Source organism: Netta rufina, assembly GCF_964035555.1.
Source record: "Netta rufina genome assembly, chromosome: 6".
NCBI classification, from domain to species: Eukaryota; Metazoa; Chordata; class Aves; order Anseriformes; family Anatidae; genus Netta; species Netta rufina.
In genome coordinates, this window is record NC_140129.1 from 22547398 (window position 1) to 22572374 (window position 24977).

The 24977-nt window shown below is 36.8% G+C and overlaps 1 protein-coding gene across 1 annotated transcript in view; it reads left to right on the forward strand.

Annotated features, from left to right (window-relative positions):
- Positions 1–8598: 8598 nt before the first annotated feature.
- Positions 8599–24977, forward strand: part of KCNH7 (potassium voltage-gated channel subfamily H member 7) — a gene marked incomplete at both ends in the record, with an annotated part of 217165 nt that continues 200786 nt past the window's right edge. Inside the window, 2 exons of the mRNA XM_084289506.1 lie at positions 8599–8674; positions 10668–10898. Of these exons, the coding sequence (XP_084145632.1) occupies positions 8599–8674; positions 10668–10898 (307 nt within the window). The remainder of the gene's footprint in view (positions 8675–10667; positions 10899–24977) is intronic.

Sequence of the window (24977 nt, forward strand, 5' to 3'; positions counted from 1 at the left end):
AGAACAAAAACTTTTATTTCTGAATATATTTTGGGATATAGTACTGTTTTTATTACTCTTTCAAAGCAGAAATATTGACTGTCATTATTCATCCTGCCAAACAACTTGCACTGGATGGTAGATAAGTACTGGAAAATCCAGAAGGAGGAGCATGATAGTATATATTTTAATTGTATTGCAATGAAGTAGACATAATGGCAAAGAGAGGAAATCTAGGAGAGATTATTTTAATAAAATACATCTTAGGCAGCAAATGACCCTTTCAAAAAAGCAAGATATGTCATCTCTCTCTGTCATTATAGATTATGAGCAAAACTCTCATTTGCCAAGTACCTGCAGTTCATATTGGCTTCAGTAGTATTACTGAATACAGTCCTTAGCATTGATGAAAAATCCAGCCATTCATCTGCAGCTGCATCCATATAGTTCTCGAGATGCTAGCTTCAGACAGGCACCTGGGTTTGAAAACATGGCCTACATCACATGTATTTTATCTGCAGAGACAGCAGATCAGCTCATATGCTACAGTTGTGACAGAAATTGCTCTTTCAGGATACGGATGTCTCTTCAAATGAATTACACAAACATGGATTTTTGTAATAAAATTGGCTGTGATCTCATGCTACGATATTATGAAAGAAAAGTGGGAATACTGGAATAGAAATATGTGACCTGGATATATGCAGACTATTGTTGACAGCAATTAGAACAGCACTGATAACTATAGTGTCAGGAATAATTAGTTTTATCTGATTCTGGACTCTGTATAATTGCAGAGAAATATGATTATTGTGAGAATAATACTGAAAAAATCAAAAGTGGAAAAAGACAGTTGTAGCAAGAAAATATATATGCCAGGTGGAGAAAGTTTCGCCTACAGAACTGAGTGTTAGAATATGCTAATAATAAAATTGTTAATGACTAAGTGAGCACAGTGTAGAAACTGCAGTTACCTTATTTAGATGAAGTGACCGTGTAAAGTATGTTAACAGAATGCAGAAAGAGGAAAGAAGGTATACATGTAGAACACTAAAAATGAAAAAGCATACTCTGCTTGTCTGGGTTTTCTGATTAACATAGAAACACAATGTACTACTACTAAGATATTTTGGAGCAAAAAATATAACCTTCATCAAATGAGTATGGAGACATTGACACAACAAACTCATACTACTTTTTTTTTCTCTTCTCAGTGAAATTGGAATTTATTTCCTATGTACAGGACACCATGGTTCTAGGACACCATATCCAAAATTGTTGAGTTCACAGTTCAAGGAGGAAGGGTACAAGATCTATGCAAAATTACAATATATCAGCACAAGGAAGGGAAACAAAACAAAATCCATATTTATCTATTAAAATGAAAAATCTACAAGGACAATCTGTACTGCCATAACAGTGGCGCCCAAATGAGAACACTTTATATGCTTCAAAACTGCACATTATTGATTTTAAAATGAATCTGTAATAGGAAGAAATTTATGTGTGATTACTGACTGAAAACACATCTAGTCTGATCCAAAGGATGTAAAAGGCCTCACTGCACCTTGGTCACTCTCAAGAAAAATCCCAAACATGAACCATGCTCTTTCGGAGTATCTGCTGCCCTTTTCTCCCCCGCAGCTGTGCCTCACTGTCAGTGCTGCAGGGCAGAGGAAAGGAAAGGAAGAGCTCTGGATACCTTACTGTTTGCTAAGCTAGCAGCATATGGAAATGCTACCAGATCAGGAATTCAGCTGCTATGGCTTGATGCTAGGAAAAAGGCTGAGGAATAGAAATGAGCTCCTTCATCTTGTGACCTCTCTGAAGTTAACCTTATCCATAGAGACGTACCATTTTTACACAGAGCTGGTTAGGAAGAGTGAGTCTATTCCGTGAGTGATTTTGATAATGTGTGTTTTTATTTATGATTGCATAGAAATGCAGTTTGAAATTCTCTGTGAAAGGAAATTCTGCCTGCACAGAATGTGCTGGAGCTACATGCCCGGAAGATCGCAACTCAGGCTAGCTCACCTCCTGGTTTTCTCTGAGGACACAAACCCTGTGTGCCTGCTGCAGTTAAAGTAGGAGCAATTTCAGCAAAACCATAAAGCCTGCAAGCTCAGGAAGCTCTACACCACTTCCATACTTTTCACCACCATTAGGTTGAGAGCCAGGAATCATGTTAAGCCAGCTCCAAATACAAGGTACATACACCTTTCATTATTATTGATAAAAAGACATGCAGAATATGCAGACAAAAGAAATCCAAATTACAGTTTATCCAAGGAAGAAGCTAAGAAAAGGAAGGAATTTTGCCTGACAAATAACAGTCTTATCACCCAATGTGTGAATACTCTGTAGACAAGGTTGGGGGAACTCAGGTACAAAGAGAAGTAGTTTTAGAAATAGTTAAATAAATAGGTCTAGTTAAATAAATAACTCACAGTCAATGATTTACCCTTTTCATACTCTAGCAATGAATGCATACAGATCAGAATTTGTTCCTTTTCCCAGTTCACTCCATTTTTGTTAAGCATACACTTCTGAAGAGACCAAACTTAAGCTGTGATCTAATTATGATAGTTTTTACATGAACTATTATTCCAAAATATTATGCCTGAATTTCTGTTATGAGGGAAGACAGATTAGAGAAAATGCACATATTTACCTTCAATTACACTTCCCTTGGTACAGAATAATTATTCACAAAAATACAGAGCAGGGTTCTGCTTTTGTATGCTGCTGTAATTTCAATATTGTATGAGGAAAAGAATAAATTAATAAAAGTACGTTTTATGTCTTACCTAGTTATTACCAGTGTTCTGTCTGGAATGACAGCTGCCAGAATGACAGACATAGCAATATAATCCAACTAAAAAATCTTCAAGAGGCACAGAACATGCTGGGGTCATTTCTGTCACTCTTAATTGGCCAGAGAGGGTCAGCAAGGAGTAATTGGAGGCACCCATTACTGGGCAAGAACCCAGGGAATCAGATGAGCATCTAAATAATGTAAACTCCCAAAGCAAGAGAACACACCAAAACCGTGGCTTAATATGAGGGAATGAAACCCTGTGGTGAGACAGAGAGATATTGAAAGAGTCTCTCAGAGGAAGAAGTGGAAGCCTCATTGCTTGAATAATTTAAATCCTAAATGAATAATACAAACACAAATATACTGAAGGGAACAATCCACTGGCAGGACATAAAGTAGATGGATATATTGATGCTTTTTGTAATTCTGTTTTCATGACCTGTACATACGACATCCAAAACAATCTCAGGTCATGAGGTTTTGAATCCCTAGGCATTCCAACATAGCATGTAATAAGAGTAACATATACTTTAGAATAACAAACTTAACTTTTCACAAATCCTTCCAGAGAAAGTTACTTGCTATCTTAGTTTCTTGCCATGTGGCATTACCTTTATCAGCCTAAAAGATTAAGCTCACAGAAGTTCTACAATTAAAGATTTTGCATTTATAATTCATATTCTTGTCATCAAGTTACAGTTTCTCAGAGAGGGAATTCCACATAAAACATATTATACATTGAACAAAATCCCAAATAACTTTTTTTTTTTTTTTTTTTTTTTTTTTTTTGAGGGGGAAAGGAGGCAGGGAAACACATGACTACTGGGGGTCAGCTGGCTGTAAATTTAACAAGCTTGTAACCACTTTTTAGAGCATAATGTAGTGTGGAAACTTCTTTTGTCATTTTGCAATACTAAATACTTGATATCTTTTCTCCCATTGAAACATCTGAAGTCCTGAATACTAATGAGAACCATACACAGACATGGTGAAGAATTAAACCTTTAGGCCAAAGAAAAATTACATTCATGTAATCTCATTAATATCAAAGGTCTTGCTAAAAATAAGAGTTTTTTTCAGAGAACAATGAAAGTGAAATAAATCAAGATGAATTTTGCAACAACAATGAACTATTTCTATTTCACTATGTAGGCAGCTGTGTAGGCTACATGGCTGTAGGATTATGAAAGACTTACTGGTCCATGGAGTATCAGCACAGTGCAAGTAAAGAAAAGCTACTAATAGAAGGACCCAACTCTAGCAGCAGAAACTACTGCCACATGAACCCTAAAATCTTCTCAGAAGTACCAGCAGAGATTTGCTGTTTTGCTGCTAGTGATTTTCAAACAGCTGATTTCTGTCTTCTCCAACAGACGTAATTTGGCAGCCTGTTGTCCCAGGTAACTGTATACTTTACTTGTAGGCCTAAATCCCAGCCGGCCATAACCTAATTAATTATCATTATTATCACAAGGGATTAAAATAAAATCTAGAGCTATATTTTGAAACTTTAGGGAGAGGAGAGGAGAGGAGAGGAGAGGAGAGGAGAGGAGAGGAGAGGAGAGGAGAGGAGAGGAGAGGAGAGGAGAGGAGAGGAGAGGAGAGGAGAGGAGAGGAGAGGAGAGGAGAGGAGAGGAGAGGAGAGGAGAGGAGAGGAGAGGAGAGGAGAGGAGGTGTTCATTAAGAGACATAAATCTTTCAAGGAATCACAAAGGCCATCTTAGAACAAAATTGAATTCAAATAGTTTCATTATTTCATTTGACAACCCTGAAGACATTCACAGATTTATTTAAAATTGGAGGCACAGATGGATGAATAAATGACAGGGCACACATTATATACAGTGCAAAAGTAACACAGATACCAAAGCAACACAGATACCTCATGCTAGCTGGAACAATGAAACACACACACACACACATGTGAAATAACCAAAACCTAAATAAAACAAAATCAAAACTATCAAGACTTAACTGTATACTGCTCCAGTGCATTTATTCAAATGGGATTGTGCTAATAAACTTCTCTCTATAGCGGGCAAACTGTAGAATCAGGGCAACAATGAAACGGAAAGTAAGACTTTGAGAAGGAACAACATGCAGCTGAAGATTATTTGAGCTGGAAAAGGAAGGAATTTCTCTTAGGGAGTCAATCTCTTGCAGCATCAAAGAGACAAAGTCATAGTCAAGGATGATAAGAACGCTGGTCTAAAACTGAATGACTCCTTTTTATACTTTTTTCCCAAAATGAATGGGAAATATGATTAGAGACGTTTCCACAGAGATATCTTTTCCTCATGATAGGAGATTTAATTGGTAACTGCTAAAATGTCAAAATAGCTCAATAACATATCTCCAGTCACATATCCCTCTGAATTCTCCCAAGGAACTTGAAAGAGAAGTAGTTAACGTGTTGGAAAAGCCACTGAAATCTCATGAAACTGAAATTTCAAAATCAGCTTCAATCCTTGAGGCTAGGAAATGCCATATATAATTTTGCTGCAGAGCAGCAGTGTTCACAGGGGAACTATCGCTGGGCCATGAGGGGCAGTGCCACAAGGGGGCAGAGAATGAGGGGATCGGTCGTGCTAGATGCATTTTAGCTCAGGAGAGACCCTCCCTTGGCATTTTGGTCCCTTGCAGAGCTGGCAACCGTACAACTTTATAGATAAAACATATAACTCCATGGCATTCTCCATTTCTTTCATCATACTAGAGAGGCATGTTTGTGATGAATTCAAACTTTGTCACTTACATGCATATTTTCCCACTCAAATGCAAATCCTTTCAAATGATCACTTTTCTCTCTGTTACTAAATTGTCCAGTTTTAATATATTTTCATCTTGAACTTCTCTCACTGTTGGCTTGTTACAGAAAATTATAAAATATTATGCACAATGAGTATTAAACACTCCAGGAGTAACACAGCATCTATGAGACTGCAGGGGTGTAAATCACTGTGATGAAAGATTTTCTGATGCCACCTATTGCTTATGCAGTTATTACATGCCATCATTCTTGTAAATTCCTCCCCTGACAAAAAGCACGTCTCAGATCATGTCTTCCAGCAGCAGTTATCTTGTTTTGGCCAGGGTTACCTTGAGGTTCCTAAACCGACAAAGGGAGGTGGGAGGGAGTCTGTGGACTCTGACTGATGTACATTCACTTAATCAACATCAAACTTCTAGTAAATATCAGGAGACAGTATGGAAAAGGACTTCTGGAGTAATGGAATCTTAGTTTCTGCTATTTCAGGCACATATAGTTTGATGTTCAAACAACATGAAAAGATGACGCTTCAGTGAGATTTGTATTCTCAATTCTATTTTGTGTTTGTTGTTGTTGTTGTTGTTTGTTTTGCTGTGTGGATTTTTGTTTGTTTGTTTTTTAATTATGTATTTTTGTGCCAGCCAGGCACCTAAAGGGCTCTAGACTCTAGTAGCCTGTGGGGTTCCTCAGTCGACCTAATTTGCTATTAATTGTTGAATACTGAAAATAAAACATTGATTGCTTGGTACAGGTTTCAATTTTATTGTGCTTATTCTCTGTTGCTGTTTTAGAAACACCAAAGTACAATTTCTTTATGTAAAAATCAGAATTAATTCACTCCTGTCAAATTTTAATTGTCAAGATGTTAGGTATTATATACAATGTTAAAATAAAAATGCTCCTCTCCCTTTATGTCCACAAGTTCAGCTGCTGTCTTTGGGACCTTCAATACATTTTCAGAGGAATATATGGGTGTTCTTGGTCAAAATAAACAGCTGAAAGAGAAAAAATTAACCTGCAGCCTCATCCATAATTCACTACATGAAGTGTGAATAAAAATATCCTCAGAATTTCATTTTCTTGCATTGATCAGAAAGTCACAAAGATGTTACAGTTCTCCAAATAGCATGATAAAGAATATATATGGCTGTTATTCCTTTGATTCAGACATCTGAGTATACAGATTAAAACATTTAAACATTTGCTTCTGTAAATGAGCAACACTCACTTCCTAAGATTGATTATGTACCTGATTACATACCACTAAATCTAGCTGAGGCTTTGTAATTAGTATACAGCCAATTACTATGCAGCCTTCTAAATACAATTTATGTGCATATAAGTGGTATTTTCAGGCATTATTTACAGTTGTGTAAATCTAGAATGATTCCTCTGAGATTAAATGAAATTAGTCAAGAAATGTACCCACATACTCAACAGACTGTGTCCCTCCCCTGATAAATATAGAGGAAGACGTGCGGTAACAGTGAAACAAAGGCCACACCTGAGAAAAACCCACGGGAATAAGGAAACACCTGTTTGTCTTGTGGGAGAACAGGTGGGAGGCGGTGGTTTGCCGGCTCAATATCCTGTGCTTGATATTACAAAGAACAGAGAGCAGGTGCCCCTCTGTTGTTTTTTGGTTTTTGTTTTTTTTTTCCCCCCCTCTCCCTTTCCCTGTGAGTTTATTAAGAAGCCGCCGCTGCTCTGTGCTCCCCTGGAGATGCCTTTCCAGCACCGCATGGCTGCTCCCAGCTCCCTCCCCGTATCACCTCGCCGGGCTCCCCCGTGCTGAGCGCGCCCCGTTTCCACCTGCTGGGTAGAGCGGGAAGCCCTAATACAACCCCAAAACAGTACGCTCTGTCCTATGGGCTGGTACAGGCCGAGCCGAGCCAGGCTGGGGGAGAACCCAGGCGCTCCCTGGGCCCGCCTCGGTGCGGGGCGGGTTCAGCACCGCGGCCAGCTCCGGGCCGGCCCCAGGACCCCGGCCCCGGGAGGCAGCCCCCGAGCGGCCGGGCAGCGGCGCCCCCCCGCCCCGAGGGTTCCCCCCGTTTCGACAGGAGAGGGAGTGTATGGAGGGGAAGCCCCCGCCTAGGTCGCGCTGCGGAATGGGAAGGGACGGATATTAGGGCGGGGAAGGATGCCGAGGGCGCCGGTGGTCCCTTGGTCCCTCTCCTCTCCCCCATCACTCCAAAGTGACCCCCACCAACGCCCCCCCAACACACACACCTCCCTCAGCCGCAGACGGGGAGTGCACCAGGCTGCTTCCCCCGGGCCCTGGCAGCGCCTGGGGCCGCGCTCGGGAGCCGTGCAGGGGCTGGTGGGGCGGGGAAGCAGGGGGCGGCCGGAGGTAGCGGGGACACCCCCCTCTGCTGCCGCCGTCAGCGCCCCGGGTCCCCGCTGCCCCCCTGCAGTTTCGGCAGAGGGGGGCTGAAGCGCGCCGCGGCCGTGCTGGGGTGTAGCTCGTTCCCGATGCCGCTGTTTGTCGCCGAGTTTTGAAGAGATTTATTGGCTGGCTCTTGCTAAGCCACGCTTGAGTAATCCGAGCTGCTGCGCGCCGTGGTGAAGCCCGGAGGGGGGGAACGTCACTCCCTCTGGCAGCGGAGCAACATTAGTCTTCCAGCCCTCCAACCACCGCTACAGCGTAGGAAACTGCCGGGTCACAGCCATTTGCTTTGGAAAATTGGCGATGTTTGGTGCTAGAGATCGATTACCCTTGTAATCTTCCCCCCCTCCACCTCCTGCTTACCCCACCCCTACCCGCCCAGACAATAGCGTCCGAGGTCCTCCAGGAAAAAAATAGAAAAGAAAGCGAGGAAAGAAAGAAAGAAAAAGAAAGAAACTGGGGGATGGATCTGACTCCGATAGGAAAAGCGTGTGTCTAGAAGTGGTGCTAATGGGAAGAGATTTCCGAGCTCCAGAGGACGATGATTTGTCACAAAGGGTAGCTGGCTCTGTGCTTTGGGCTGGAGCCGTGTAGGAGATCCTTGGAGAAGTCATTGTGCACAGAAAGCCGAAGATCTGTACAAACATGCCTGTTCGCAGAGGTCATGTGGCACCACAAAATACATTTTTGGGCACAATCATACGAAAATTTGAAGGGCAAAGTAAGTTCTCTCTTTCTATTTATTTTGCTACAGTAGTTTGATTCTGCTTGTGACTAAATGGACAGCAGCTCCGGACTATTTTAAGTTTGTAGCTTGGGCAGAAAACCCCAGAGGTGAGGAGGGGATCCCTCGCAGGAGTAACGTTGTTTTTGATCTAGAATGCAGATTACTGACTTGAATTATTGAGCTTTTCATTTTTCTTCCCCTATTTCAATGAACAGTTTTTATCTTTGACTGTATCCATGTTGTATAGCTACAGAAGTTATATTTCTTACCTTCTAAACCAGTGAGATGTCTCTGAAACAGTGTACAATTTTGTTATCCATATGGTGGCTAAGAAAATCGGCTAGATTTATTATTGTTGCTATTGTTATTAATTATCATTGTCTTTTCAAAATAAAGCATAACAGGCAGACTTTGATTTAAAGGAACCAAATAATATGCAGAGGAGCTATTAAACAGAAAATATTCTTACCTTGTCATCGTGACTGCATTTTAATATATCTGTTAAATATTTCTGCTTTGTTTATGGAAGCCTAAAATATCTATCAAACCAGTGCAAATGCATCCTCAGGGAGAGACTCTGGGGTCTTTTCCAATGCAGCAGTTTTACTACCTGTCGAGGAGGCTGAGAAGCTGAAGTGTTTTTCCTGGATGAACTCTGGTTTGCTGTTAACAGTAGGAAGGAACACTTGATGCTTAAAATTAATTTCATTTAGAAACAGTAGTTTTGATATATGTACATTTATTTAAATATTTAGCATATTTTTAGTATCAGTTCAGCGCAAACTCTTAGAGCTAGCTGCAGTTTATATACTTCCGTATACCTAGACATACATACATTACCAATTTAATATTTGTTATTTGAGAATAATATATAGACTGTAGTCCTGACTTAACCAAATGCTGTCAATGTTGCTACTTGAGTAGAGTTTTTATGTTGTTTTTATGTTGAGAATATAAAACCCTACCTTTTAGATAGTCAAGTGATAGTGAAAATTCATCATGATTGAAAGATAGTAGAAAATAGCAAGAATGAAATCTGTATTTTTCTCTCCAAATATTGCACTGTGCTCAAAGACTGAACATCTTTAAAATTTTGGAGACTTGTACTGCTAACTTGGTATCACACAAAAAGTCTTTCTAAAAGTGAGGGGCTTACTAGTGTGATTAACATAAGCACAAATTGATGTTATTATCAGTAAATATATCAAAACTGTACATTTGTAATTAAAACTGGAATAGTGTGTTATAGTGGTAAACGGAGACAAATGAAATAACAATTCAAAGACAACTTTTAAACTTTTCTTGCAGGTGAGGGTTTGGGAAAGCATGCTAGACTAAAGCAGCGATCGTCAGTGGACAGAAAAATGTTTGAAACACCACAATCTTCAATTTTGATGTACCTTCATATTCATGGTTTTACTAAGGCATATTTTATTTCATAAATGTAGCTTTAAAACAGTCACAGGGAACAAACATTTATCTTTTTTTTTTTTTTCCCCAGATAGTTTTCTTAGAATACTGACTATGGAATTAATGTCATTCAACTCCATAAAAGCCCCTACTGCGTAGCCTCAGCTGGTTGGGCTTTATCACCATAGAACCCCCTTCTCTTCCACCTTTAACCCCCACCCAAAGAAGCTACTAACTTTCAAGGACTTTCCATGGAGTTATGGCTGACAACATGATACTTAGCACCTATGTTTCAGTGAAGCTAAAAAAGAAAAATGTTAAAAGAAGTTTTGCAAAAGACTTTCACAGTCTAGCTTTATTTCCTTAAAAGACAACTGTCTTTGTTTTTAATGTATTCCAATTTTATTGAATTATCTTTAAAAGCTATGGATCAAATTAACTCCATTAAATGACTGAAAATCTCTGTATTTCAGGCATCCCAGTGAAATGAGTGGTTGTTTAGCCGCCATCCATGCAATTGACACTTTATGAAAAGTTGAAAGAGTACTAAAAAATGCATTGCTTTCTTTTATTGCAGATAAAAAATTCATCATTGCTAATGCTAGAGTGCAGAATTGTGCTATCATCTACTGCAATGATGGATTCTGTGAGATGACTGGGTTCTCCAGGCCAGATGTCATGCAGAAACCTTGCACCTGTGATTTTCTTCATGGACCAGAGACTAAAAGACATCATATTGCTCAAATTGCTCAAGCACTGCTGGGGTCAGAGGAGAGGAAAGTGGAAGTCACCTATTATCACAAAGATGGTAAAGTCCATTTTTATGTTCAAAACTTCTGTGTTTGGTTATCTGGTAAAAGTGTGTATGGCCAGACCCTTCACTGGAGTAGGGTGTATCTCCTTTGATGTCCAGTGATGTACAATTACGTGTATCAGTGAGGGAATTTGCCCTGGAAGTAGTGGCTGTATAGAGTATTTCACTGTATGCTCAGCTTTAAATCAGATGTAAATCTCCTACAGTAAACAGTCCTACAACAATGCAAAGATAACACAAGCACAGAGCAGGACTCTCAATTGTAGGAACTGTTTCATCTCAGAGAAAGTAGGGATGATGTATCCATTTCAGAGAACTTAATTCTGCCAGCCTGGAACTATAGTTTGATTTAAATGCAATACTTTACTGGATAAAGCACAAGGGGATTGAAAGTAGCAAATACTGGCCCATAATGAAGACAATATTGCTTTATAAAGAAAGAGGCAAATCCTTCTCAAAGATGAGATAATGTGGAGTATCTACATTTGAATCACAAAAGTTGTCCTAGAATTATGTTGTCACAGTAACAAATTTGGGACGATTAAACTATGAAGAGTATCCCTGTTTTACAGTGAAGATTCAGTATAATCTTTTAACACTATTGCTGATATAAGAAAGAGTGGTTAAATCTACAATTCTGGTGCTTTTTTTCATATTAAGAGAGCATAAAGTGAATAAGTGACTGTATTTGTAGATTAAAAAATGCACATACTTGAAATCTAATTATGATACCTAATAGTTACGTGTTGGATTTTATTATTATTTTTTTGATTACCCAGTGTTATTTACAGAAACACCTGTTTTTCAAACAAATCCAAATTACGAATATGTGATGTACCTTATTCCATCACTTGTTGTGTATATACTCTTGTGAGAAGGAAAAGGAAATTCATATTCAAATGCTGAGCTTAAATTAGTTCTGGAGAAGTGCCAGTGTGTTGTTTGCATCAATTTTAGAATCACATGTAATGGATGCTCTGTCATTTTAAAGTCACAGAGTTAAACCCTGTTCTTAGTAATTCTGTTGTTATCTTGGAGAAACTTAATATTATTTTTAGCTTAGGCTGGTATAATTCAGATAGGACTCAGGCCAACCATTCTACCCACACTGCCAATATTTAATATTCTTCTTAGCACATTCTCATTACAGTCCTTTGTTCTTAGATCTGGTTTGGTGGTCTGGAGTAGATTTTGTTCAAGACTGGTTGTTGTAGTTGTGCCTTAAACATAGATTTATCAGGAGTCCTGACACTGTGTGTCTGTACGCATCTAGCCCGTGTTTGCGTTAACTTGGCGTGTGTTAAAAATAATATTGCAAAAGGAGAATGTCATTGCTAACTTTCACAGCCACAAGCCTGGAGCACTGTTTTGAGATCTGGTTATTTAAAAGCGCTTCAGTCTCCCACGATAATGGGAGGTAGGAAAGGCACTTTAACTATCTTAACTACTGCATAGCTATCTGTCAGTTACCCTAAATAAGTATTTTTCTAAAATGCTTAATCCTGGCATCATGCAACACATCATAATCTATTTGAGGCCAAAGCCAGACTGACCACAAAAATTGCTATATCCTTTGTAAATAGTTTTGAATTTTGAAGTACACTATAAATGACAGTTATGGATTATTCAGTGTAAACACTCTCATGCATAAAAGGTTTTCAGTAACTTCCCTGCTGTGAATAGTTTCCTTAAATCAAAAGATAACTATATATGACTGTATGTTCAAAGGTGAAGGAATTTCAAAAACTATGAACAGTATTTCTAGACAAATGTGTGTTGAATGTCTGAAAAATATGCTGCTCAAAATGACTTACCATGCACTATATACACTGCAAAATTTAAACAAACAGGTGACTTTTAAAAATTTAAATATTTAAATTTTTGAGTCACTGATTATAGGCAAATATTGACAAAATGCAAGATAGGTTTGACACTCAAGTTTATAACTCCCAGACAACTCGATCAGACTTTTTTGTTTCATTCCACATAAAGTTAAATTTCTTTTAAAAATGTGAGAAAAAGTTCTGAAGTTTGTGTGGTATTACAAAATTTAAACTACCTGTATGATTGATATAATAAATTTCAGTAAACATATTTAATAGTTATTCTAAATTGCCAAAGAGATACACTTCGCTTTTCATCTAAAATTTGGAAATGTGTTTTATATAGAACTATATACAGAGTAGTGACAGCTAATAAGGATTTTCTCTGGGTTCTGAAGCAGATTAAATTTAAAGAATTTTTTAAACATTTGAGAGTTTAGTGTCTGGTTAGTTGTTTATTTTGTATTGTGTTATATGGGTGAATATGAGAATTCTTCAAGAGCTCAGTACCAACACAAGACAAGACGAACACACACAAGTTTAATTTTTTCTATGTGAGTAACTCAAGTTACTTTAATGAACTGCCCACTGCTTTGAACATTATATACATATATATTTCATAGCCACCCATTGTGTAGTGTGCTTTACATAATACTTAAGCATATGGTGGAGAATGGCAGCTCACAAAGTTGTCAATGGCTTAAGGTTCTGCCGACAGGCATTTCTGAAGACCGTATTACAGAGTCCTCAATATATGCCCAGTAAAATGCAAATAACAGGGAGAATATTTGTGAGAGCTTCGTATAATTGTTTCAGTGGCATGAAGTTGGAATGGCAGCATTATTTACAGAATCAACAGGCCCTGTCCCAACCACACTGATTTCCCATACTTACGGAAGTTTTTAACATTTGCAGCTAATAGCCTTACTACTGTATTTCTATCAGAATGAGATTGATAGCCTACATTTGGTTTGAATTTCTTCTCACTCATTTTTCTTTTTAGAAGGTTATTTGCACAATCTAGACTATTCAGATTATTCTGATACTCTGTCCTGTTAGAGTAGAGTCACAGTAAACAATTACATAGCTATTAAAAGAATTAACAACTACTGAGAAAAACAGTTAATAAGAATACATGGATGCCAGAACTAACGGTCCAAATTAGTAGTTTGTCATCACAAAAGAAGCCTTCACTGGAGCTACTTATGGGATTAAAGACTCAAAGAATTCTTTTTTTTTTTTTTTTTAATGTAAATAGTCCTTTAATTAAATAAATAAATAAAAATAAAACCCATGTAATTAAATGCAGATAAATAACAAGAAATATTCTTTTGAAACATTTTTTTTAAATCTTACCTATAAGGCATTACATCTGCTTAATCCAAAAATTATATTCTGATATCAAAGTAACTGTATAGAATATTCTTCACTATCTCACAACTTAATTTCCGCAAGTTATATAGCTATATGATCTGTATTATAGTTAAAGGTAGGATGTTGTTTATACAGAATATCAATTCTTATTTTAATAAAGTTATTTGTAGTGAAAATGTTTGACAGCTCTTCCTTTGAGGACTCCATTTTGCAGTTTAAGTCATTATTGCATAAATCAGTCTTGACAGCTGTAAAATATTGCTTGAGGTGGTAAAGCTGTAAAGCTTTTGACATAAAAAGTATAATTATGTTGGGACTGAGAATAGATATATAATAATCAGAAAGGATTGTATTCCACTGAATACTTTGTTACTTCTTACTCTGTGTTTTAAATGTTTATGCTTATAAAGTATACTTGTTAGACAGAAGGACATCATGTATGCTTATACTATAAGCAGCAGATATTCTAGATGCACTACAGAAGGATATAGGTTTGAGCAAATATAAGATTAAGCAATTATTTGCAGGGTGCTTATAATCTTCTCAAATTACTTGCCACTTACCTAGTTTTAGAAATGTAATTTGCTGCAACTAACTGCAAATTAAACATAATTGTATTCTTAAAACACATTAAGGTTCCAAGCTAACATTTTTAAGGCCTTTTAAGCTCTTTTTCGAGGATAGGAAAATAAAATTTTTAAAAACGTAAACATATTGACGAAGTGAAAATGGTACTAAGTGTTCTCAAATATAAAGATCAGGACTTAATGTAGAAGTTCACCATCTAGTCTTCAGCCAGCACAGGCCTGTTATCACCTTTTTGTGTTCCATAAATGCTGTGAACCTACCAATCAACTGGTAGCTACCAAAACTGAAGAACCTTGCATGTACGTCAAGTCCCCTTATATTAACTGACATGAGGGTAAGACAGTGCAGTTTTGACTGTAGATTTGATGTGTTAGCCATGGCTGATATGAAAGGTGAATGAATCAAGTCAGTCTGTAATAACTTGCTGCTGCAAGTTATTACAGAAAGAACATTTTTCCCCTTATTCAAAACCCTGTCTACAATAACCTTGTCTTAATGCAAGGTTTTTTTCCAAACATTTTTAAAAATAAAATTTATTGGAACAAATCCAGAATATTTATGAAGGCATTGAGCTATTAGAAATAGATGCTCTTCTGTTGTGTCTGTAGAGTAATGTAGGTTTTAATACTTGTCCTGAGAAGACAAAATTTTTGCCTGTCCCATTCAGCATTGCTGGTTTTGTGGCAGGGAGCCTCATAAGCAGCAAGCTGACAACTCAGCGATCACCCATCCCAGTCTAGCTATGGCTCTTGTGCCTGCCCAGAACTGTGGGTCACTTCTTGCTCACTTTTCACATAGGATACCTAATGGTTTAATCAGCTTTCAGAAATATTGAGTAGGCTAATGTATGGACCAATTTCAACCATATTTTTTGATTACTTTGTTTTCTAATAAATTCTTTTCCTCTTCTCAAGTTAAGATTAATTTATTTTCAACAAGGAGGGGGCCTTGAAGATTTTGTTTTCCCCTTTTCTTGTATTCCTACTAATGAAAGACATTACATAACTAAAAAGGAACAAAAATTAAACTGTCTTTAAAGTTATTCTATTTATATCAGGGTTAAGGATAGGCTTAGATACATCTAATTTTAACAAATAAGAATACAACTACTATTATTACTGCATCTGCATCTTTAATAGAAAAAGAAATCCTACATGGTTTGGAAAAATCTCTTCTGACAGTTTTAAGTTCTTCTATGGCACAAATAAAAAAACCTGCAGGCTAATGAATCAGGAAGAGTATTTCATTTCAGTACAGTGTCTAGGGGGAACTCTTCTGGCACTGGACTGGACTAGCACAGGTTTATGGCAGGATTCAGAAAGTCACAGGTTGAATTTATACTAATCAAGGGACAGATTTCCCTTGCTTGAGCTATACAGAATTAATAGTTTGTGGCTGTAGAAAATAGAGTCCCACAATAGTAAGAAAGGTGTCACATTTTGGAGTCAAATAGCACTATAAGGTTATGATATGATACACATATTCAAAATTAAAATTTATCTATACTGTTTAAAATAATAATTTCCTATGGAGTGGAGTTTAGTTTAATCTTTTAATTAGGCATTGCCTAACAAAGTTTTTATCTGCTTTGAATATACTCTTCTCAGTTTTAGTGAAAGCTATTTTATTTTTGGTGTATGAGACAAGAGCTGCTAGTCTGTTGTTTTCCTGTTTGTTTGTTTGTTTGTTTGTTTTGGTGTGGTTTGACATAATCTTATTGTGTCCTCTATGTTTAATATGTTTCTATGTTTAATTTGTGTCAATATTCAAATGTCACACTGTAATAAGAGAGAGAGTTTTTCCGTACTCCTGATTTGTGTTAATTCTTTTCTCAACTGAACTTGATCACATATTATAAAAAAAGAGGTGTAGGGAGCAAATCAGACCTTGCTAGAGACATGGAAATAGAGTAACTTTTTCTGAGAGTATCCTTATGCATACTTAGTATTATACAAACTTCAGAATGTCTCACTTTGAACAGTACCAATGTTGACATTGGTGCTGATCTCTCTGGTTTTATGGAATGGAAAGAGAATAGTGGTATGGACTGGATTCTACCTTAGTGGTTTTAAGTCCAGTTTTAAAGTGTTCCTTACATATTTGACTTAGTTTATGACTCAGTTTATATGCTAGACAGTCCATACTGTTTCCAGCTTCTCAACCAAGTATGAAAAAGTTTAATCAAGTAGCATGGGAAGCACTTTACCAAGACCAAGCTGACTGTGGAAATTGCTAACTCACTCTGGAAACCACGTATCTCAAAAGCAATCAGAACTGTAGCTGAGAACCAATATCAAGGCAGAGCAGATGCATGACAGTGGTGGTGGGAATCTAGGCTTGAAAGCAGCTACAGCTGCTTTCATAGTCTACGTAGCTGAAAGTTCACATCTGAGGTGAGAAGTACTGGTCTTATAATTTTGTATACTTTTAATTTTTCAGTATAGTATACTGTGGTTTGTTTCTTTTTGTTTTGTTTTGTTTTGTTTTTGTTTTTTTTTATTTATTTATTTTTAAGAAAATAACATATATATTTGAACAATCTTTTAGAAATTTCATTAAAATATTTTAAAAGCAGAATTCCAGCCATTGCTAGTCACAAGAAGCTGTTGGACCTCCAATATTTCCTTAAGTGACCTATTTAAGGTTCCTCACTAACCTCCTGGTATAATACAGCTTTTTTTTTCATTTCTGCTTTTCTTAATTTCTTTCATTTTGTAATCCCAGTGAAATCTTATCAGTAAACATCTCCACAAAGAATACCAAAATGCAGTAAAAAAATAAAATAATAAAAAAAAAGTCCAAGTAAATATTACAAAGGGGAGATCTTGTTGTCTTTTTCTGTTTCATCAACCACACTCTAGTTACAGATTTCATTATACCTACTCTTGATAATGCCCCCTATTATAGCACTGAAATGTTATCCAGGGGGGAAAAAGAAATGAAAGAAAGAAAGAAAAAATATATATATTCCAGCTTCATTGTTAACAAAGAAGAGATGTATCATCAAAACCTAAAAATGGTGATTAAATGTCAACATTATTAACTATATTTTTGCTGATAATTAAGTGGAAATTACAAGAAGAAAGCTTAGGCCAGAAATCAGAGCTGCCTTCAGTACTTCCCTGCTTACTGAAAGTTCTTGCTTTCCCATTCTTGTTCTTTCTTAGTATCACAAAGTCAATAAAAATAATTTATTTTATATTCTGACATGACCTCATTTAAATTCCTGATTTGCCACACGAGACTGCAGTAGACAACAAAGGCATGCCTAAAAATGTTCATCTCAGAAAAACACAACAGTTTCCTTCATATACTGTGGAATTATTACAACACCCAAATACACCAGTCCTTAACATTAGCAGATCATGAATTGTTGGCCTCTTTAAAGCAAATACACTGGACTAGACTGTAACTGATTATTTCTGCACCTAGAATCTCTGCTAATGACCTGAGGGCTAGATAGCAATGCCTACAAATACTTGACTTGAGTACCTACAGCTTTCACAGAATTAAACTGCTACATTTAATTTTTGCAATGCTAAAAATCCTGATCTTTAGGTGTAAACCAAAGCTGGTGGGGACATATTATACCACTGATAAGTAGTATCAGCTGGATTTGAGTTTCTACATACAAAGCAAGAATAGGAAAAATAAATAAATAAATAAAATTATAAGATATCCTGTGGATTACAGTGTACATGCCTACACCGTAATCCACAGGATAAGGGGCAAAGATGACTTCAGACCAAGGATAGATATGTATAAATTTTTTTTCTGCTTCTTAAACCTAGGTTACTTGAAAAACAGTTAATCATCATGTAAATATGCTTCATCACTAACACATGTTTTAAAGCATTTATTCCCAGATGTTCTCAGACTTCAGAGATGGTGCCTTTGTAAGAATATTTATTTCTTAAGAGCATTCTCTGCTGCTTTTCATCGAAATCAATGCAAGTGTGTCTCTGAAAATAGCTTGCAAATTTCCTCCTTTCAAAACTCATTTGTGCCAATCTGCTTTACTCCTTCCTCTCTGGAAAAAAAATGCTAGATAATCTCATTAGTATTTTGCATGTTTATGGCTATTGTACAGGAAAGTTTTTCTTTTCGTAGTTTCAGAAGACTATAAGTCTCAGAGTCCATAAATCCTATTGTCACAGTATTTAAGGTAAAACACTGCTGCTGCTTTATCTACTTGCTTGAAAAAATGCTTTCAGTTTACAAATGAGAATGGAAGGAAACCTTAAGTGCAGGTCATTTTTAATAATGATTATAAAAGAAAGGAAAATGTGATCCTTTTTTCCATAGTAAATGTATAACATCATTTCTGCTTGATAAAGCATAACAAAAATCAACACCAAAGTCCATCAAAAAGAAATGACACTTCCCAAAAGGATTATTTCTGAAGCCCGTTTGTATCCCTTAGACAACATAACATGTTATGTGAGAGAATAACAGCCCTGAAGTACAAAACCAGGTATCTATAAATCAATGTCTGAGCCTTGCCTGTGGATTAATGGAGCAGCTCACAAGCTGGTGTGAAAAGACACCCTATGTAGAATGTCAATCCTGACTCAGTCTGTGTTCGTCCACAGTTTAGAGGATCATTAGTGCTTCTGTAAGTTACACTGATTGCCTATGGCAACAAGAATATGAGGTGGCACAGAAGTGGCTTTAGTGCTTTTAATCACAGATTCTCAAAGAAAAGTTTTGAAGAGTGATAGAGTTTGCGCACTGTTTTTGGGTGACCATAAAGCTGTATAAAGATGTAGTTTCTCTCTGTCTCCAAACCAGGAAATCCATTCTCCCATGCTATAAGCAGAAACGGGGTCTAAAGAGCTGCTCTCAAATACCAAAATGTTAATTAAAAACTGCTAACTGCTGCTCCAGCTACATACAGAATTAGTGTCTGTCATGTGTGATGTTTTTAGTTCAGGTGCTAGGTGCAGGTAGCATCCTCCTTCTCTGGTTCTGTCTATTTAGAGTGGAAACGAGGTTTCTATGTGGTCCATAGATAACTCCCTAGCAGACAGGCATATGATTCTATTTTGTAAAAACAAGTACACAAACCAAGAATAAACCAGCTGAAGAAGTGTTATTGGTAGACCATGCAGGTCTATTTACATTCTTTTCTGGTTGTTTTTTTTGACTTCATTTATAAAGAATCAGATACCATGGCAGCTGAATTGCCAGTAGTGTTACTGTCTCTGCAGAACCCAACATATGCAAAACAAAATTATTATCCAGATAAATATATTCTGTGTGGATGCTTTTCTTTCAAACATGATTTCTCTCACATTGTTATGTGCAACAGTTATTATCCCTGCTCCATGGGAACAAAGTAAATTGATTCCTTTTTAAGTAATACTTTGGTATTAATCCATTTTCCTTGAGATCATTTTCCTGTAAATAAAAACTTATGAATAAAACACTTTATTTCCACTTGCTGATGAATTCAAGAAAATATATCAACTGAGATGAAATGACAGAGGAAAAAATCTATCTTTCACCTTAATTGTTACCTGGAAAGTATATTATCTAAACTATTTTTTGTCACAGGTCCAAAAATATCAGGCTTCACATATCATGGTTATGAAGGTCACACTAAGATACAACTACTGCAAGAGAAATGACTAACATAAACTTTTACATGTAAATGCAAATTTAAGATCAGATTTTAAATTATAATTATTGTGTCATCTATCTATCTGTCTATCTATCTATCTATCTATCTATCTATTATGTAAGGACAGGTTTCCCTCTCATGACATTTAACAGATTTTAGGAACTGCCAGAATTACTCCCTGCCCCATCAAAAAGTGATATTTTATAGTTCACAACAGTTTTAGAAATAAAGCAACATTCTTAGTAAATGCTAAATCATGGGAAGTCTTAAGTGAACAGCAAATTAAAGTGACTCCTAATGAGCTGACTAATGAAGTGCCTGTTACTTTGAAAGAGGATGATTATTCTTGAAAAGCTTATAGTTCCAAACTGTCATTCTCTACTGAATTTTTGCACTATCCCCCTCTCTTTTCTAAGACAGTACACCAAAGTGGTATTGTAGTATTTCCCAGTATAAATAAGAATGTGTATATAAAAATAAATGCATCAAAACAAAGAAACAAACCACTACCAAAACGAAACAAAACTACCCCCAATTGCCCGAGTCCAAGAAATGAATATGAAGAGCCAGAATGAAAAAAGATATGAAGCAGGGGGATAGTTCTGAAAAACAATCTTTTTTAGGAATTGCATTGAATAGGGATCATTCTTAAGGCAGTATTTCAGACCGCAGGCCAGGTCTGAGAAAGAGACATCCTAGTGGTGATTCAGTTGTTGACATGTCTCTGTCCTGTGTGTAAAATGAGAACTTATAGATAAATGACATCTTCTACTAGAGAATATACATACTGTAATGATCTTCAAGTGCAGTAATGAGGTTAGAGACTGCTGGGGTTGTTCTCAATTGAAGAAGAGGCCAAAGTATTTTCTACTCTTTCCACAGGGAAACCAAAGGTGGAATCAAGTCTGTTCATCTTTTCCTCATGTAAACCCTGTATCAAGCTGAGACATCAGGGTTTCCAAATTTAATACAGAAACTAGAACTGCCAAATAAATGACAGAAAAAAAAAATGTAGGAGGCTTGCTTAAGAAAGTTCAGTGACTGCTAAGCTCACATTTTTGTGAAAAAAAAAAATTGCAACTTTCACGTTGGACTTTGTTGTGATAGTTGTAGCACTTATTCAGGGGAATCATGAATCAGTCATACAGAGCCTATGAATCATTCTTACACATCAATAAAAGAAAGCAAATCTTTATCTTATCTGAGTATTATTGTCTTTAACTGGTGTTTCATGTATCATACAATTAACAAGGGTATATTTCCTCCCCAAAACAAACAAATCCCTCTCCAAACGACCCATTAAAATAACTGAAATTTCATCAGACTCTAGTTTTATTCAGCTTTTATAAGTGTGTATAATGGAGTCTCTCCTACACCATCCTGTATACTTGTGAGTTACATAAATTTACCAATGGGACAATGGACATATCTGCAAAATACATTTGTTCAGATCCAGCTAGCTCATCTCTAAACTTGATATATTAACCAGGGATATTCTCATAATGTAGTCTGGATTGTAACCTTTTCCTCTCTTGGATCTCACCTTTTGTTTGTTCACTTTTTAGAAACTGGTTCAATTTGTATAACATGTAATGCTTTCTTTCACATGGGAGTGTTTAAATAACAATCACTCAGCTGTTTGCTTTCAGGAAGCATTCTGTAGCACTCTTTACTAGAGATCCAAAGCTGGACACACTGTTCTTAGTATGATCTAATGAGCCTGAGGAAAGGGGAGGAATCTCTTTCTGGTATCTACTGGCTGTGTGCCTGATGGTCCAACCCTGCATGCTGTTGGCCTGGACATGGCTAGACTGATTTCTCAAGAGATCCCCGAGTCAGTCCTCTTTCATCAGTAGTTCCTCCCATCTTTGAACTATGTCTCATAACACAAATGTCTCCCACACCAGTGTAGTCCCAAAGCTGGGGACAACACTGGGGCAGTGAATATATTAAGTACATCAGCCTTATCTGCAGCCACTATCGATAAATCATCCTCCCTGCTCAGCAGCAGACTCACATTATTCTTGTTTATTCTTTTTCTGCTAACACAGCTAGCAACAGCAGCTCTTTTTGCTGCCCCTGATATCCCTAGAGTTTCTAGCTCTGCTTTTCCTTTTCCAAGACCATCTCAGCATGCCTGAGCAATGCTTCTATACTCCTCCTTTGTAGACTGCCCTTGCTTCCTCCTCCTTTATATGTTTTTTGCACTGGAGAGTAGTCATGAGTTCCCTACTAAGCCAGCTGGTATCCTGATACATTTACTCATTTTTCTGAGTATTCAGATGGACTGCTGATGTGCTTGAGGGAGGGTGTTTCAGCTATATCCTCTTGAAAGTTTGGATAACTAATGAGTTAGTTGCCATATATTTTTTTTATTTTTTCTTAATTCAGTAAGTGTTTTTTTCCACATCTTTTATTATACTAATTGGCATTCTGTACTACTTTTATAGACTCCTCTTGCTTGAATACTCAACATTATGTCAAGTTTTATACATTAAATTTGGCATAACTTAAGTATACTTACGCATGCATTAGGAAATCCTGTGTATGTTGTACATTAAAAATAGCTGAAATTGCCACCTAGATATTATTTGCCACAATGCCTTTTACAAATGTCATTACTAATGTGTTACATGGTATGAATCCTATGCTGATACCCATTATATTGTTAGTAACTATATGTGGTATATGTGTTTTCTTGTACTAGTGTCCAATCTGCCTGACTTATTAGGCACCTGTCTGTTTTTCATACAAATGTGTTTAAGTTCAGAAAACAGATCTTCTAATGCTTACTTTACCACAGATAATCATTTGGATCATCGCCAATCATTTGCCAATCATCGCCAATCATTTAGCTTGATGCTAAAGATAATTGCAATGGAGTTCTTGTAAGTTTTAGAAGCAGTTCATCAGCTGTCTTATACTGGGAGATAAAAGCAACTGCCATTGGCAAAAAATTAAGGCATCCCTGACATATGTTATTCAGCACTCCATTTCCATCATTAGAGATGTGCAGAAAACAGATCTTCCAAGAGGGAAATATTTTTCACATCGTGTGGAATTCTTGTAGTGCTTTTAGTAGTGAGGCAACACCACTGAAACACTTTCTCATTTTGGAAGAAAAAGTTCGTTGCCAACATCTCCTTACATAGGTAACACAGTAAAAGACAGCACTTACATGGCAAAAAAAAAAAAAAAAAAAAAAAAAAAAAAAAACGAACAACAGCACTTTCTTCTCCATTTCTCTTCTGCTACTTTTTATTTTGTTTCTTCAAGTAATGATGTATATACTTTCTAACTGATATGCCTTATGCTCTTTCTTCCAGGTTAGTGAGATAAAAATCTTCTATTTTCTTTAACGGTTAATACCGAACTTCCCTTTAGGCTGATGCAGGCAACCACCACCACAATCAATATCCCCATGTACTGACTGCCTCCTGACAGGACCTCAGCACCTGCAGCTGCCAGTGCTGATGGCATTCAGCACCCTGCCAGAGCAGGACCCTAACAAATGGAGCACCGTGTGTCAGCAACAGTGTGGGGTATGCTGCAGGTTTTGTGGCACTCTGGTGTTGTGAGATACATGGTTTTAAGCAGTGCTCCCCCCAAATACTCATCATGTAGGGATGTGATTCCATCTGAGCATATTAGAAAAGATAACTGAGACATGATCTCACTGGTTAAGTCACCCCAGCTTGGTGGCCTGCCAGAGTATTCAGATCTGTAACTCATTCCTTGTTTTCTTTCAGTTCTTTATATAGAGACAAGGACTGCTAAACAAACACAATGTGACAATTAAAGCATATTTAATTAATATTATTAATGATGAATTCAACTGCTGTTTGAAGGTGTTGATAAGATTCATTAAATATACTTCCACTGACTAAAACAGCACTGATGATATTTTTAATTTTATTAAAATATTTTTTCTTCCTCCTTGCTTGCATATTTGACACTTTCAAATCTGTTTGTTTCATGATGGCTTTTATTTTTACTCATCCTAGGGTGATGTTAAAAAGTTCATCTATAAAACCTGCTTCACTGACTATTTAAAAGAAGCTTACTCTCTTGCCTTGCGACAGATAAAACTAACTCAAGGGTGTACAACAGCAGTTCTGTGGTTACATTTCCAAGGCTGGTTGCCCCTACAATCAAATATTTTGGTGATGCAAAAGAGTTTATACTTAGCATATGCATTACAGTGTAGTAAGGATTTCTGATTCAGTCTTTTTACTTTTTTTTTTTTTTTCTAATTTAAGTGTGTTTTTTTATTTTTAACTCAGATTCAAATACATTCCTACTTCTCCAGAGGTCAGTGAGAGATTCACACACTGGCAGCAATCATTTCTGCATGTGACAGATACAGTGTCATATTCAGGGTATCCATTTTATGTGGTTCATTTCTACATAGATTTAATTTAGTGTACTGTGCACTGTGACATATGTCATATTTTTAATTTAAAGTAATGAGAATATACAAATCATTTATCATTCTCAGACTGGACCAAATAGTCATTGCCAGATTGCCAGTTAATAGCCGATTACAAATATTGACTTGTTTTTGTCAAGAAAGGTTAAAGACGCTTGGCCCTACAAGGCTTGTGAAAAGACAGAATGTGACCAAGAGCCAAAATGATGGCATTTCCAAGCCTTGTTTCTGATACT